This window comes from Anser cygnoides, chromosome 5, assembly GCF_040182565.1.
Source record: "Anser cygnoides isolate HZ-2024a breed goose chromosome 5, Taihu_goose_T2T_genome, whole genome shotgun sequence".
Lineage (NCBI taxonomy): Eukaryota > Metazoa > Chordata > Aves > Anseriformes > Anatidae > Anser > Anser cygnoides.
The window spans coordinates 56,169,261-56,182,019 of NC_089877.1; the positions used below are offsets into that span (position 1 = coordinate 56,169,261).

Below are 12,759 nucleotides of genomic sequence, written 5' to 3' on the forward strand. Positions count from 1 at the left end.
ACTGCTAGCATTTTCACGTCTTGAAGGGGGATGGTTCGTTCTTCAGCTCTGCTAAACAATCTGTGCTGTATCATTTAATCATTCAGTTTCACTGTCAGCTTGACCAGTGTAAGGCTGCTGCAGGGATCAGTCTTGGCTGCCTCTTCCCACCTGTGGTTTGTGCCGGCAGTAATTATCATGTAGCTGTACAACAGGTCTGGTCAGCTCTGTGATCTGACTAAAACTAAGCCTCCAAAAAAAGGGGTTTTATCCCCATTCCGTGTGGCTGCAAACACTGACACAAAAGAGAAGATGGGATTTTCCAGTTCAGGTGGGAAAGGCCAGAAACATTATTTGGGTTTTGTTTGCTTTAAGCCAATGGTAGTACAGCACCTAAAGGCTAAGATAACTTAAAATAGGGGTTTTAAAAAGAGATGACTGCAGTGGTGCGCCTTTCACAATTTGTGTTTGTGTCTTTCTGGGAACTAACTTATTTTTTTTAAAATGTTATTCCAGTAGCTAAGAAAACTAAGCTATGGAACCTTACCCCAGAAGGAGCTCAGACTTGGTGTTCCTATGTTTTATCAGCACTGCTCAATGTGACTCATGTTTTGACCTTAGAAGAAGCGGTCTGCACAACAGAATACAACTACAGAAATTACTGAACGAAAATAAACAAGAGGAAATATGGTTTTTAGTACACTAAACTTGGTAGACTTCTTTCTAGGCTTTCTTACCAAATAGCTTAATATCCTTTACCTGCCCGATTCTCTATTTTAATTCTAGTTGAGAAACGCTCCTGTTGATGTAAGCAGACAGTTCCCATGAGCTGCACATCTCAGGTGACTTAAGCCTAAGGAATTTTAAGAGTAGAGGCATTTGTCTTTCTAGATCTCCATTTCATCTGATACAGAAGTAGCGTGTGTCTGCAACTTCCTCTTCTCAGTCAAGTAATGCTGCCTCGTGGGTGTCAGCCAGATCAGAAATGGAGGTCACCTTTTTTTTTTTGGCTTGTGGCCTGTCCAGGTTGGCTCCACTTAATGCAGAGATCACCTGCCCCTAAAAATCGTCAGAGTATGTGTGGGGAGCAGGTGCCTGCTGCTGTTAAAAGATAGACCTGAAAGGTATTGAGTATGCCTGTGATAACACTGCAGTGAGCCTCCCAGATTCAGCCCTTAGGTATGTAACAGTTCTTGGCCCGTACAGCAGCAGCTTGTTGAGCTCTGTGTGTGTGTATACATATAAACAAAAATTAACTTTCAAATGAAATTTGTTCCTGCAGGGATAAAGCCTAAGCAAAGTTTTCTATCTGCAAGCTCAATGTGGTCTTTGAAAACCAACCGTGAGGTTTTTTTTGTTGTTTAGCATGTAATTACTGACAATGATGATTCTGGAAACAACTTAGTTGGCAGTATTGTTGATGAAGGATAGAATATGGTTGGCTCTTCAGCTATTATTCCCCAGGCTGGTGTCAATAAATATCCGTTTTAATCAGCAGTAAAGAAACTTTGGCTTGAAAGATATGGTAAATGTCAGATCTTGATAATGTGAAGCAACAAAAGAGCTTTTAGAAAGCTTTTCAAACCAGCCCCAGACTTATCTTTTTGACTGTATAAGCAGGATTTCTTCACTGTTGTGTGGTTCAGCACTAATCACAGAATTGCAAATTCCCTCTTTCATACGCTGCATAGAGTATGAACCGAACAATATCGAATGCATCAACGCAGCGTGTGGCAGGGAGAGGTGCAAAGGACTCCGCACGTCGGCGAAGGGAGCGTCTTGCCTTTTCCAGAGGCTGTCAGCACTCATCCGCCGGCCCTGTCCCTGCCGGGTCTGTAGGGTCAGCTCTGTCTCTTAGCCCTTCGTGCGGGTTTTGGGGCCATACAAGCTGAATGCAAGCCTCTCGTTAGTAGCATTCCCGCTGTAAAGCAGCAGTCTCTTGTACAGCAGTCCCTGCTGTCAGCCTCCGTCAGGCTGCCCCGTGCAGGGAGGTGGATTGCTGTGCTCGGCTGGGTTTGTAGCTGCCTGGTCCTGATACATTTCTCCCTTTTTTTCCCTCTTTCTTTCCTTCCCTCCTCCCCCTCACGCAGGGAATTGGGAATGTGTGCCAAGAGGTACGGTCTGTGTGTGCTAAAGACGGTATTTACTCTCCAGGTTCTCCCTTTAAGCTGGTTGTTTGACAAATATGACCCAATTAAAGCGGCCGCTCATTTTCATGAAGTGTCATACCAGTTAAATAAACGAGGACAACGGGCTGAGAACTGTGCAGTGAATCCTTCCCCTTCTGACAATGGAAGCATCCAAATTAGTGTTTTCTCTCCTTTACCAGCTCTAATGCATTCACAGAAGGTCTGTTTATCTCTCTTGCTGAGTTCTGACCCTCTCGATTGTTCCACTTGATCCCAGCAACCGTAATGGTTATCACTTCAGTGAATAAATCTGCCTTTGTGGATCGGTAACTGGAGTGCCACGTCGGGTAGTATTTTCCTTTGTAAGACAGCATTTAAAATTTCATGAGATGGAAGCCATGACTGTTCCTCCTTAAGACTGATTATGTAGCAAGCCAGTTTAAAAGCTGTCTTTTAATGATATGTGCTGGAACCAAAGAATTGGTTACACAAACATAAGCAGACAAAATCCACCTCCATTGGTGTCCTGCTTCATGCTCTGGTCAATGGTAGGAGGGAAGTAAAAAACAGGATGAGCATAAAATATCCTTACCTAGTTATCTTTCTACTACATTATTTTCCTGCATTTCCTATCTTCTATAATATTTTACAATAAACCATGATTTAGGGATTCCCTTAGCAGTGATTTGTATTTAGACAATTGTGGCTAAACGTTTGCTGTGAACCCTCTTAGTGGTTACTAGAAATTCAAGTCTTTGTTTTGACTTTCCAGTAGAATTCCTTCGTAAGCAGTTGCAGGATGCCTTACTGTGCTTTTTCATGGTTATATCTGCACAATAAGACACTCCCTCTGTGAATATTTTTAGGGCTAACCTCTTTTCTCTTACACTGAGTAGTACTCAGCAGTCTGTATGTTCTTAAATATTTCAGTGATAAATGCAAAGTAAAATACAGTACACTATTAGGATGGGCTGCAGTGAAATTAGTCTTCAAATATTTAATTTAAAATATATTGGTGTTTTAAAAACCTGTGATTTATGTCCTGATATGTTTTTCTATAAATGAGTGCTATGAAAGGTGTGGGGGGTGAGAAATTCCCATGTATTTATATGTTGTGTCCAAGTTCAGGTAATGAAGAGATGTGCTCTGTTTCAAATGTTCATCATGTCCTGGAGTGTTTAGATTATTAACATTGTAAGGGATAGGCTTTAAAAGTTGTTTTTTTTTTCCTTAGTATAAGTAAAAACGCTGAATCCGATGAGACTATCATGGTTCTTGCTAGTCTGACAGCTCTCCAGGAAATTCTATAATAGCATTTCACAGCATTTCATACAAATGTGATAACAGCTAAGGTAATGAACATTCCTAGAGATTTTGGTAAGATTAATTTTTCATAGTTCAGTGGGTTGATCAGAAAGTAATTTTCACTATTGTGTACTGCTTTAAAAATATTGATGCTATTTGTCCTCCCTGATTTAGAAAGAACGCTTCCTATTTACTATCAATAAACATGGATTTTTGCATGTCTCCGCCATTCTAATTTCTTAATGTTTTTCAGCTCTTCACATGGATATCAGAGGGTCTCTTCCAGGTGTTTTCTCAGCTGTTGGCACCACCTTAAATATTAGAAGAACTTTGACACTAGTCATCCCCTGTCCTGTGTTTCTAATGCTCTGGATGTTAAGAAACCTCTAAACGTGCAGTTACTGGATAAAGCTAACACCTGCCAAAGAGATCTCGGTTACCAGCACCTTCATACCTCATTTGCTTTTTTACTTTCTTTTCTTTTCTTTTTCTTTCTCTTCATGCTAATCATTATCTGGCTATGAAAGGATGTCGGCTCATCATTGGGGGAAGGCTTTTGCGAAAAGGTGGGTTTTGTGTTGTGTTCCAAATGTAGTTGGTCTTAGGCTCAGCCCCTCCCTCGCAGTAAGGTCTCTCACCAGTGGAGATGTTTTACTTCATTTCCGAGTCCTTCAGGGTTGAGTAATACAGGGTGGGGTTGGGGTGGGGGGGATGGGGGAGAATGCGTGTTTCTGAGAGAGGTTATTTCATTGGCTTTAAGTTTTCTAGCTTTTTTTTTTTGACAACCCTCCTACTATGTGCAAAAAAAAAGTCTTTGAAGTCTTTAAAAGATTTTAAAATTGAACATGATGCATACCAAGATACAGAAGAACATGCTGTCTTGCTGTGAATGGAATTCAGAAGGCTTTTATTTTTTTTTTAAAAAAAAAAAAAAAAGGTGGCACTGGCTAGCCCAGGGCCACACAATATATGCAGTTTCCTCGCTTCAGTTCCCATCTGCAGCATAGTAGTCTCTCCTGCATTGACTATTGCATGAAGAGAGGTATTTTGGGAATCCCTCAGGCACGGTGTCACAAGTGTTATGCTTACAATGAATGCACATCCAAGAGATGCCGCTCATCTACCACAACGTATAAAAATGTATTACAAATAAAAACATGCTTGTTTAGGCTTTTAAGAAAAAAACCCTTTCTCGTTCAAGGCTATAGGAATAGTCTCGTTCAAGGCCATACGAATGTGGACCAGGGAAAAAAGTACGAGGCTGAGCAGAATCTAGGCGTTGGTGGGTTGAGGGAGGCAAAATCTGCAGCGTTGAGGGTCTGCTTAGGAAAAGACAAATGACCTGCATCTCGATGAAGAGAGCAGAGGATGCTATTGCTATTTCTTTAGGGCGAGGTAGGAACTGTTAATCTGTGGTGGCGGTTTTGCTGCCTCAAAGTAGCTGCTGAGGAAGCTACCCTGGGAAGTAGCCAAGTACAGCCAAATGCTGTACAAGCCAGTGCCTGACTTGAACATTTCCTGGACCATCTATATTTGTACTTTTTGCCTACACCATTTAAGTTTTCTTCCCATCTACCTACCGTGGCTTCTCAAAAATGATTTGGGTGGGAGCAGCACTTTTGCTGGGTTTTGAGTTTATGCCTTTTAGTGCTGTATGCTACCAAGCCCTCTTCTTCCTTCATTTCCATAAGTTAAAAAAAAAATAAATAAAAATTCATGTTGAAACTTGGAGGCTGTTTTCTGCAGTTTTTAGGAAGTTTGTGTTCTGTTCAACATAATGATTCTGTATTTGACAGAGGAAGGACTTGCTGATGGATTTACTTAATGTGAAGTGAAATAAAAGTCCAAATTAGATATTCCTGTAAATGGACAGATTTCTACAGAGCTGAATGCAGCTATGAGCAAGTCACTTGGAGAGAACTGAACTGCTTAGGAACACACAGCTTGATATTCAAAAAACACAGCTGAAAAAGGTCATATTCTTGAAAAGAAATAATCAGAGTTGGGGTGGAAATGCAAACCTCCATACAAGGAGATTGTGTTAAATTTATCAACACTAGTCCAAATAAGCTCACAGCTGTTAATTCTTCCCTTTAAGTGCAAAGCTAGAAAGCATGAAAAAAATGATAGGACACAAGAATTCATTCCTCAACAGGGGACAGTGAAGCTCTCTAGATGTGTTAATTAGCATGTTTTGCTACATAGAGTATGTTAGTGTAGGAATATGTTAGTGTAGGAAAATTCTGTGATGCCTTTTACCTTGTGTGTTGTTTATGCAGGGTAGAACATGAATAAGATCAGTCCTGAATGGTCTCTGCACAGATTCCCTGGTTGGGAATACGTTGTACTCGCTGCCCGTGTCTGAACTGCAGCATAAGGTAGCTCAGGTCTGACAGTTGTTAGTTCAAGCACAAGACAGCACGCACACAGATCTTGTATTCTGGTTTTTGTGTGGTTTAAAAGCTGCTTTTTTGTTGAATCCACATGCTGGGGAGCTTAAGCTAGTAAGTAGTAAGCCCTGCGTGGAGGTAGGCTGGCTCTTGCTAAAGGCAGTGTGCGTGCCTGTGCTGCATGGCCGGGTGTGGAAGGGCTCTTACCTGAGCAGTTCTGTTGAACTTCCCTTTCTAAGGCAGGTTATCGGCTCAATGTAGTGCCATGTAAAGCAGTACGGCTGTATTCCTGGGGTGCTGTACTTGCAAAAAGTGAGCCTTCCTCTAATATATCCAAGAAATATCCTCATGGCCGTGTACAGGACATCGTGCTACATGATTGCTGGGGGTAGCAACGTAGGAAGACGTTCACATCAAGCATCAGCAGTTGCTGCCTTTTTTTCTAGCTGGTCTGAATAACTTGACACTTGAAGGTACCAAAGGAGCTGACAGAGAAGTTGTCTGCATTGCCTGTTGCAAGGTTTGTTAGAAGTCACAATTCAGGGAAGCACAGAGGGTTGGCGCTGATTTGCCACTGCATGGAGGGATGAAGAGGATGGCCTGAGCAACTAGCGCCAGCCTGGCATTAATGGCATGCAGAACAGTGACGTTGTTGGGACAGGATTTCACTGGCTTCAGTAGTTCCTTCAGCTGGGCAGTTGGTCTTGTCGATCCTCTCCTTGAGAATGCTCGATTGGTAAGCATTTACCCAGTTGTCGTAGGTCTCGAGATAGTATTGAAAACAAGGAATTGTTACCAAGCGCTTGCATTTCTACTGGATCTTGTTATGGAGGCGCTTTTTGTTCCTGTGCCTTTTATCAGTGGTTTAGAAGACATGCATACTGCTGCTCGAAAAACTAGGATAGAGATTGCTAGAATATTAAATAGGGCAGGATGGGCCGATCACCAGGAGCACATCATAAGCTGCGTGTAAGGAAGCTCTGTATTTCACTACAGCCCAATGTAAGATCATTCCTGATACCTCACGTGTATGAAAGTTGTGCTAAGGGACTGGGAAGCAATAACTCTTTTTAAGAGTGGGGGTTAGTTTGGGGTGATCAGATACAGATACCCTTCAGCAGAGCGTTGAACAGAAGATGTAATCTGTGTTTAATCCTCTTGCGACTGCTGTCGGTATGGCTTGTCCAAGTTCTAGCACAAATCCTACAGAAAGACGCTGGGAAAATCAGAAAGGGTTCTGAAAGAACTACAAGAAATGTTTCCTAGTTGTTAATCTTACAGCAGTCTGTTTAGGGAGTTCAGTATATATATACATATATGTATATATATATATATATATATCTTATTAAAGTGAAGGGGTCTTGTGACCAGAGTAATTAAGTGCTATATTTGAAGTAGAAATCTGGTAACAATGTAGTAATGAGGCCATAAGGAGAAGCTAAAGCCATATTGATACTAAAACATTATACGCACCACAGTTTTTGTTCTCTTTTTTAATAGTAACTATTGAAACAATTTTCCAGGAGTTGCCATAGCCTTCCCTTCCGTAGTATTTCTTAAATGAAATGAATGTCTTTTTAAAAATAATTTGATCACAGCTGTTGCACTCAAATTAACAAACCAAGGAACTTAAGATGCCAGAGTGTATGGTCACAAGGTTACATCAGGTTATTAAATATTGTGAACTTGCCAAGTGTCATGCAAGCGTGTGTTTTTTTCACTCGTGCTGTACCGTGGTTGTTAGCTCTTCAGTTATGATCTCTCATCCCTTTTGCTGCAGTGATTTTTCAGACTGAGTGCTGCCGTGTGCCATAGTTGTGGCTGTCCCTGTTGGGTTGCAGCAAGAGCAGCAGTAGGTAGGAGAGCTACAGCTAGCACAGAAAGGAGTTGGAAGGATAGGTGACTGGATGGGGCCCTTTGGGGCTGAAATAAGCACCATGGGAAGTGTTAGAAAGAACAGAAGGGAGTGCGGGACACATGGAGGTAACACTGTGCTGCTGAGTGTGATACAGGCCTCATGGAAAGGGAAAAAGCTATTGCAGTGTTTGGGAGATAAAAGGAAAGGCTACAGTACAATACAGACAGTGTACTTAGTCATAGAGAAAATGTAGGTTTTGTTTAAGAAACAGGACAGCGTGCTTAGACAACTTGAGAGGAAAAAACACCTCTAAATGCTGTTATTGAACGTTCTTTTCTTGTAGGCTAATGTATCTGCTCTATTTTTTTCTTGAATTCCCAAAGTTGTAGAAAAGACATGGAACAAAATATACTTTGTTCTGCTAGTGGATAACAAGATAGGTATCTCCAATACAAGCTCAATATAATCTTACCCTGGGTTATGTGTTTAAAGACCCTCTTCTCTAAAGGTGGTGCTTTACAGAAAAGTCGAAGCCACTTATAATATATTACAATTAAATAGGTAACTGGGCACATTGATGCAAATTCTTGTTGCATATTGATGTAACAGATACCTAATAATAATGATTTTCTAAATAAAGGGGTATTTGCTACTAAGGCACTGAAGCAAATAGCATCTTGACTAGGCCTCAAAATACTTAGGACTATTTTGAAGGAACCTTGAAGTTTTGTCTTCTAAACTGAGCTGTGTTCTTGGGTAGAGTTCAGACAGAAAATAGGGCTGCTTTGGCACTTGGGTTGTAGCAAAGGTTTAATTGAGGCTAATGCTTTAACTACTTGATGAATGCTGTTGCTTCAGAGAACTGTATAATCAACGAAAAGAACGAGCAGAGAGAGCTAGAAAACTTAACATTTTAAAAGGGAAGAATTAAAGAGGAATATCCTCTGCTTTTTATCCCGAACCTCCTCTGGGTGTCTTTAGGCAGACCACATGATGCGGGAATTCTGGGGTGGCAGTAAATTTAGCATGTCATCTCTGGGTAGCCGAACACTTGCTCCACATTTGCAGACTACTGAGCATTTCTGAGTAATGCTTTAATTAGTGAACGTGGCGTGGAGACCTCACGCACGAGTTGAGAGCTAAGGGACACGAGGGGGACCTGCTCTTTCACAAACAGGCTCCCTACCAGGCAGTGAAAAGGTACTTTGCTGTTACCCTAGCCATGTGATCTAAGGAATAAATAAAGAATATTGTGGATATCTACCCAATCTTTTTACAATTAATAGCTGTTCACAGAAACTAAGTGGAAGGATTCAGAGAAACTAAGTGGAAGGAACTTAACAGTTTCCAGGCAGCATCTCAGGTGTCCCTAACTGATGCTCAGCCAGTTGATATCTGAGGTTCCTTTATATTGGGTGAGATTTCTTCCCTTGTTCTCAGGCTGTCGTGAGTATTTTCAGTCATGAAGTTTTGAAGGAACGAGAATCCCAGCACAAGAGAAAAAAAAAAAAACTCTCAGGAATTTTTATTTTATCAGTAGTGCTAAAGTGTCCAATAAGGTTCATAACCTTTTACTGTCTGCTTTTGGCAAAGCTTTGTTGATGTCTCCTTTCACAAAGCTTTCCTGCTCTAGTTAGGCAAGGTAATTCAAACAGGAGATAACATCACACACCTTGGTGTTCCCTGACTCTGATTCTGCAGTCCGTGTGTTTTGCCTAAAAATGCTTCCCTGTTCCTGCAGCTCAGCCGAAATTGCACTTGCTCTTTCCCAGGTTATGGAATAAATAGCGTTATGAAGTGAGAGCCTCCTTGTCCACGTTACACCAAAGTTCAGTGAGAATCTCAAGTTTGAGCTGGGTCCTTCGAAGGGTTCTTCAGAGGAGTTGTTAATCTCTTCGCATGTTGTATGCTTCTCATTATTGATGTCTTTTTCTTTATTTCTCAGCCTTATCTGCGTATGTTTTTATTGCAGCACACGTCCCATGGAGATGGACGGCAGGAAGTTTCCTCTCGAACTGGGCGGTCCGGAGCTCGTTGCAGGAATTCTATAGCTTCCTGCGCCGATGAGCAGCCGCATATTGGAAATTACAGACTCCTCAAAACGATTGGAAAGGGGAATTTTGCAAAAGTAAAGCTGGCAAGGCACATCCTTACAGGCAGAGAGGTAAAGTGGTGTGAATGTAAACAACAGTGAATTGTAGTGGGTTTGAATATTCTCTCAGAATGGTGTCGTTCAGGTCTGTGAACATTTAGCACTTCTTACTAGAGATATTGTCACTGACGCAGGAAAAAAAATCTAAAAAGAAAATCCAGTTTTCCATTTCTAATGACCCCAAAACAACTCCTCTTGAAAAAGGTCTCAGATTTGTGTTTCTGACAAGTCCCTGCACTTCTGAATTGTGTTCAAGTTTGCTACTAGAATTCTCTGCTAAATCCTTCATTCCTGAAAAAGGGCTAAATATACAGCAATTAAATAAGCTTGCTGGAAAGATTGCTTCTTGGTGTTGCTACACTGCTGTATTGGAGGCGAAAGCAAGAATGGCAATTACTACACCTTCTTGATTATTCTTGATCTAAGTAGCCTAACCACAGTATTTCCTGGACAGAGCCATGCATCTCCCAGTTCTGCTGGTGTCGCAGTGCGGGGCTGCCTTGGGAAGACGTTCCAGTTTGTTTGGAGCTGGTTTGCGGGTCTGCTGCTCTGTTGTGTGGTGCAGACAAGCTTTCTCTTTTATCCCTTCATAGTGTCTAACTCAGCCCCATAATTAGTTTCTGCATGCTGTTGTAATGTAATTAATAACTTGGACCTAGTGATGGTTCTGATTTGGTGAGCCCTATCGTTGTTTGCTTGTTAGAGCAAGGTGTAGCTTGGTGCTATTCTTAATAGCAACACTACATACTGAAAAAGAAGGAGAAACTCCTTGTTGACCTATTCTTGACAAGCGTGTCTAATTAATTAAATGTTTGTTGATATCAGCAAAAATCTTTAAAGAAAGCTAAGTAGTTGACTACAGCACTTATGGGAATTTCTTTTTCCAGGGTTAATATGGAATCCATAGGAGGAACTGAGGAGGTATCATTTTGCAAGAGTTGCTGAGAGGGATTGTTGATTTTATTTTGTTAAGCTGTCAGTTCTGGTGATCAGCAGTCATTTTCTGGTGTTAAAGCTAGTGCTCTTTTCTAGACAAAGTTTACAGTTAACTGCTTTCCACTTAAATTTCCTCTTTTTACTGATACTTAACACAGGAAATGCTTGGTTAGTATTTCTTCGCTGTTATTATAGGTATGGGTGTGAGAGAGAATCATGTGGCCTGTTTGGGGCTTTGCAAAAATTTTGTTATGGCTTCTTTTCTTTGTGCACAACTGTGTGTTGACCTCTGTTTTGTTATTGTTTGAAATTTCAACAAATCAAGTTATGGTGTAAAATCTTTGACAAAACTTGGAAAGATTTAGATACTAAGTTTCTGTAATTCTCATGGGATAGATGCCATTCAATCAATTAAGAGCATAAATACTTCCAAGGATCTGGCCATTGGTCCAGGTTTCCTTTGGAGGAAACAAACTATTTTTACAGGAATATCTTGAAGATATTTTAAACAATTTTTGTAGGAGAGATGTGCAAAAGTTTCTTTTCCTACTAGCTGAACTATTGATAGTTTTCATATTTTATATGTGTGTGACCGGGATTGTTCACAACATGCTAGATAACTATTTCCTTGGTGTCATTAATTTATTCTTGCCCTTACAGAAATATTTATCTGAGCCATCTTTGGATTGTGCTCACATTTTTTCATAGCTGGCACACTGATGTGTGGTTTGGTTGTGATCATCAACAGCACCTTGTACTTTGCTGAATCTCTCTTTCTTTGCTGGTTTTCATCTCCAAGGTTGTTTGTATCACTTTTCCATTGTATGTGACAGTGCCTCTTAATAATTAAGTTTGTTGAAAGAGTTACGGTTTGACTTGCCGTGTCAAGGCCACTGATACAGATATTAAACAAGATCGGTCACAAGTCTGATCCTTGAAAAACTCCTACTCATTTATTTCTAGCCTGATATCTCTTTACCCAGTTGTGGTTTTTGTTAATTAATTGATCTGTGCACATTTCAGCTTATCTAGTTCAATAATTTCTGTGTCCTCCTAAATGAGGTTTTACAATAGTCAAGATAACCATACCTGGTGTGTTTCCATCAAGCGCAATTAACAGTAGGAAATTATGTTGCATTTAACCCTCTCTCTTTCCCTGTTTTTCCCTGCAAGCTTTGAGCTCAAGAATTTGATGAGAAATGGCTCTGCTACAAGGCTTGTAGGCGCTTTATTCACTTCTCCCTTAAAAAATAAATTATCAGATATTTTCTAAACCTATGCTGCCATTTTGTACTTGATAATGTTAGAAACCTTTGCAGCAGGAATGCTTTTTTTTTTTTTTTAACCACCCTTACTTCTGGGATAATTCTCTCCGTCTGGCCTCAGACAGCACTCATCTTCCTGAATTTGTGACTTCCTGCCTTATACACTCATTCCTGCTGCCTATCCTGTCTTTGTTCCTGTTCCTTTTTCCACCTTATATATGGAAACCTAAAATAAAATATTTAGTTTCGGGAGTCACACGTGAATAAGTTTTCCTCTCTACTGTATCCTTGCTGTATTTTAACCCTGCTTATCTTATCTTATTCTTATCTGTGTGTCTATTCCTAGTGTCCTTTTAAGAGTCCAGTTCCATTTCACTTTATGACAGTTCCCTTTTTTTTATATCTCCGCACTGATTAACTTCTAAATCATGCATCAGATCAGCACTTCTCCGTCGCTTCTTGGGGGAAGGGTGTGTTTGCTCAAGCATTCTTCTAGCGTAGTTACTCATCTCCTTACCTCTGGAGTCCTCCCGTACAAATTTTCCTTTTGCTTGAGATAACAGCTTTCATGTTTCCAACTGGAGTAAATTCCAGGATTTTCTTCCATCGCCATCTTCAGGACCTATCTGCAAAAAGAGAGCCTACCCTCAAATTACAGGGAGAAATGTGCAGCCCTGTGGGGGATGAGCAGAACATCAGTCCAAGCTGGGGGGGTTGAATTGTCTGGCCAAGGAGTCAATGTCCC

The 12,759-nt window shown here is 40.8% G+C and overlaps 1 protein-coding gene across 12 annotated transcripts in view; it reads left to right on the forward strand.

Annotated features, from left to right (window-relative positions):
• Window positions 1-12,759, forward strand: part of MARK3 (microtubule affinity regulating kinase 3) — a 62,601-nt gene that overhangs the window by 4,529 nt on the left and 45,313 nt on the right. For 10 of the 12 annotated variants that reach the window (XM_066998406.1, XM_066998394.1, XM_066998395.1 and 7 more), the window contains exons 2-3: window positions 3,941-3,979; window positions 9,634-9,825. In XM_066998406.1, coding sequence (XP_066854507.1) covers window positions 3,941-3,979; window positions 9,634-9,825 — 231 coding nt within the window. The remainder of the gene's footprint in view (window positions 1-3,940; window positions 3,980-9,633; window positions 9,826-12,759) is intronic. The other 2 variants (XM_066998396.1, XM_066998405.1) reach the window with 1 other exon arrangement.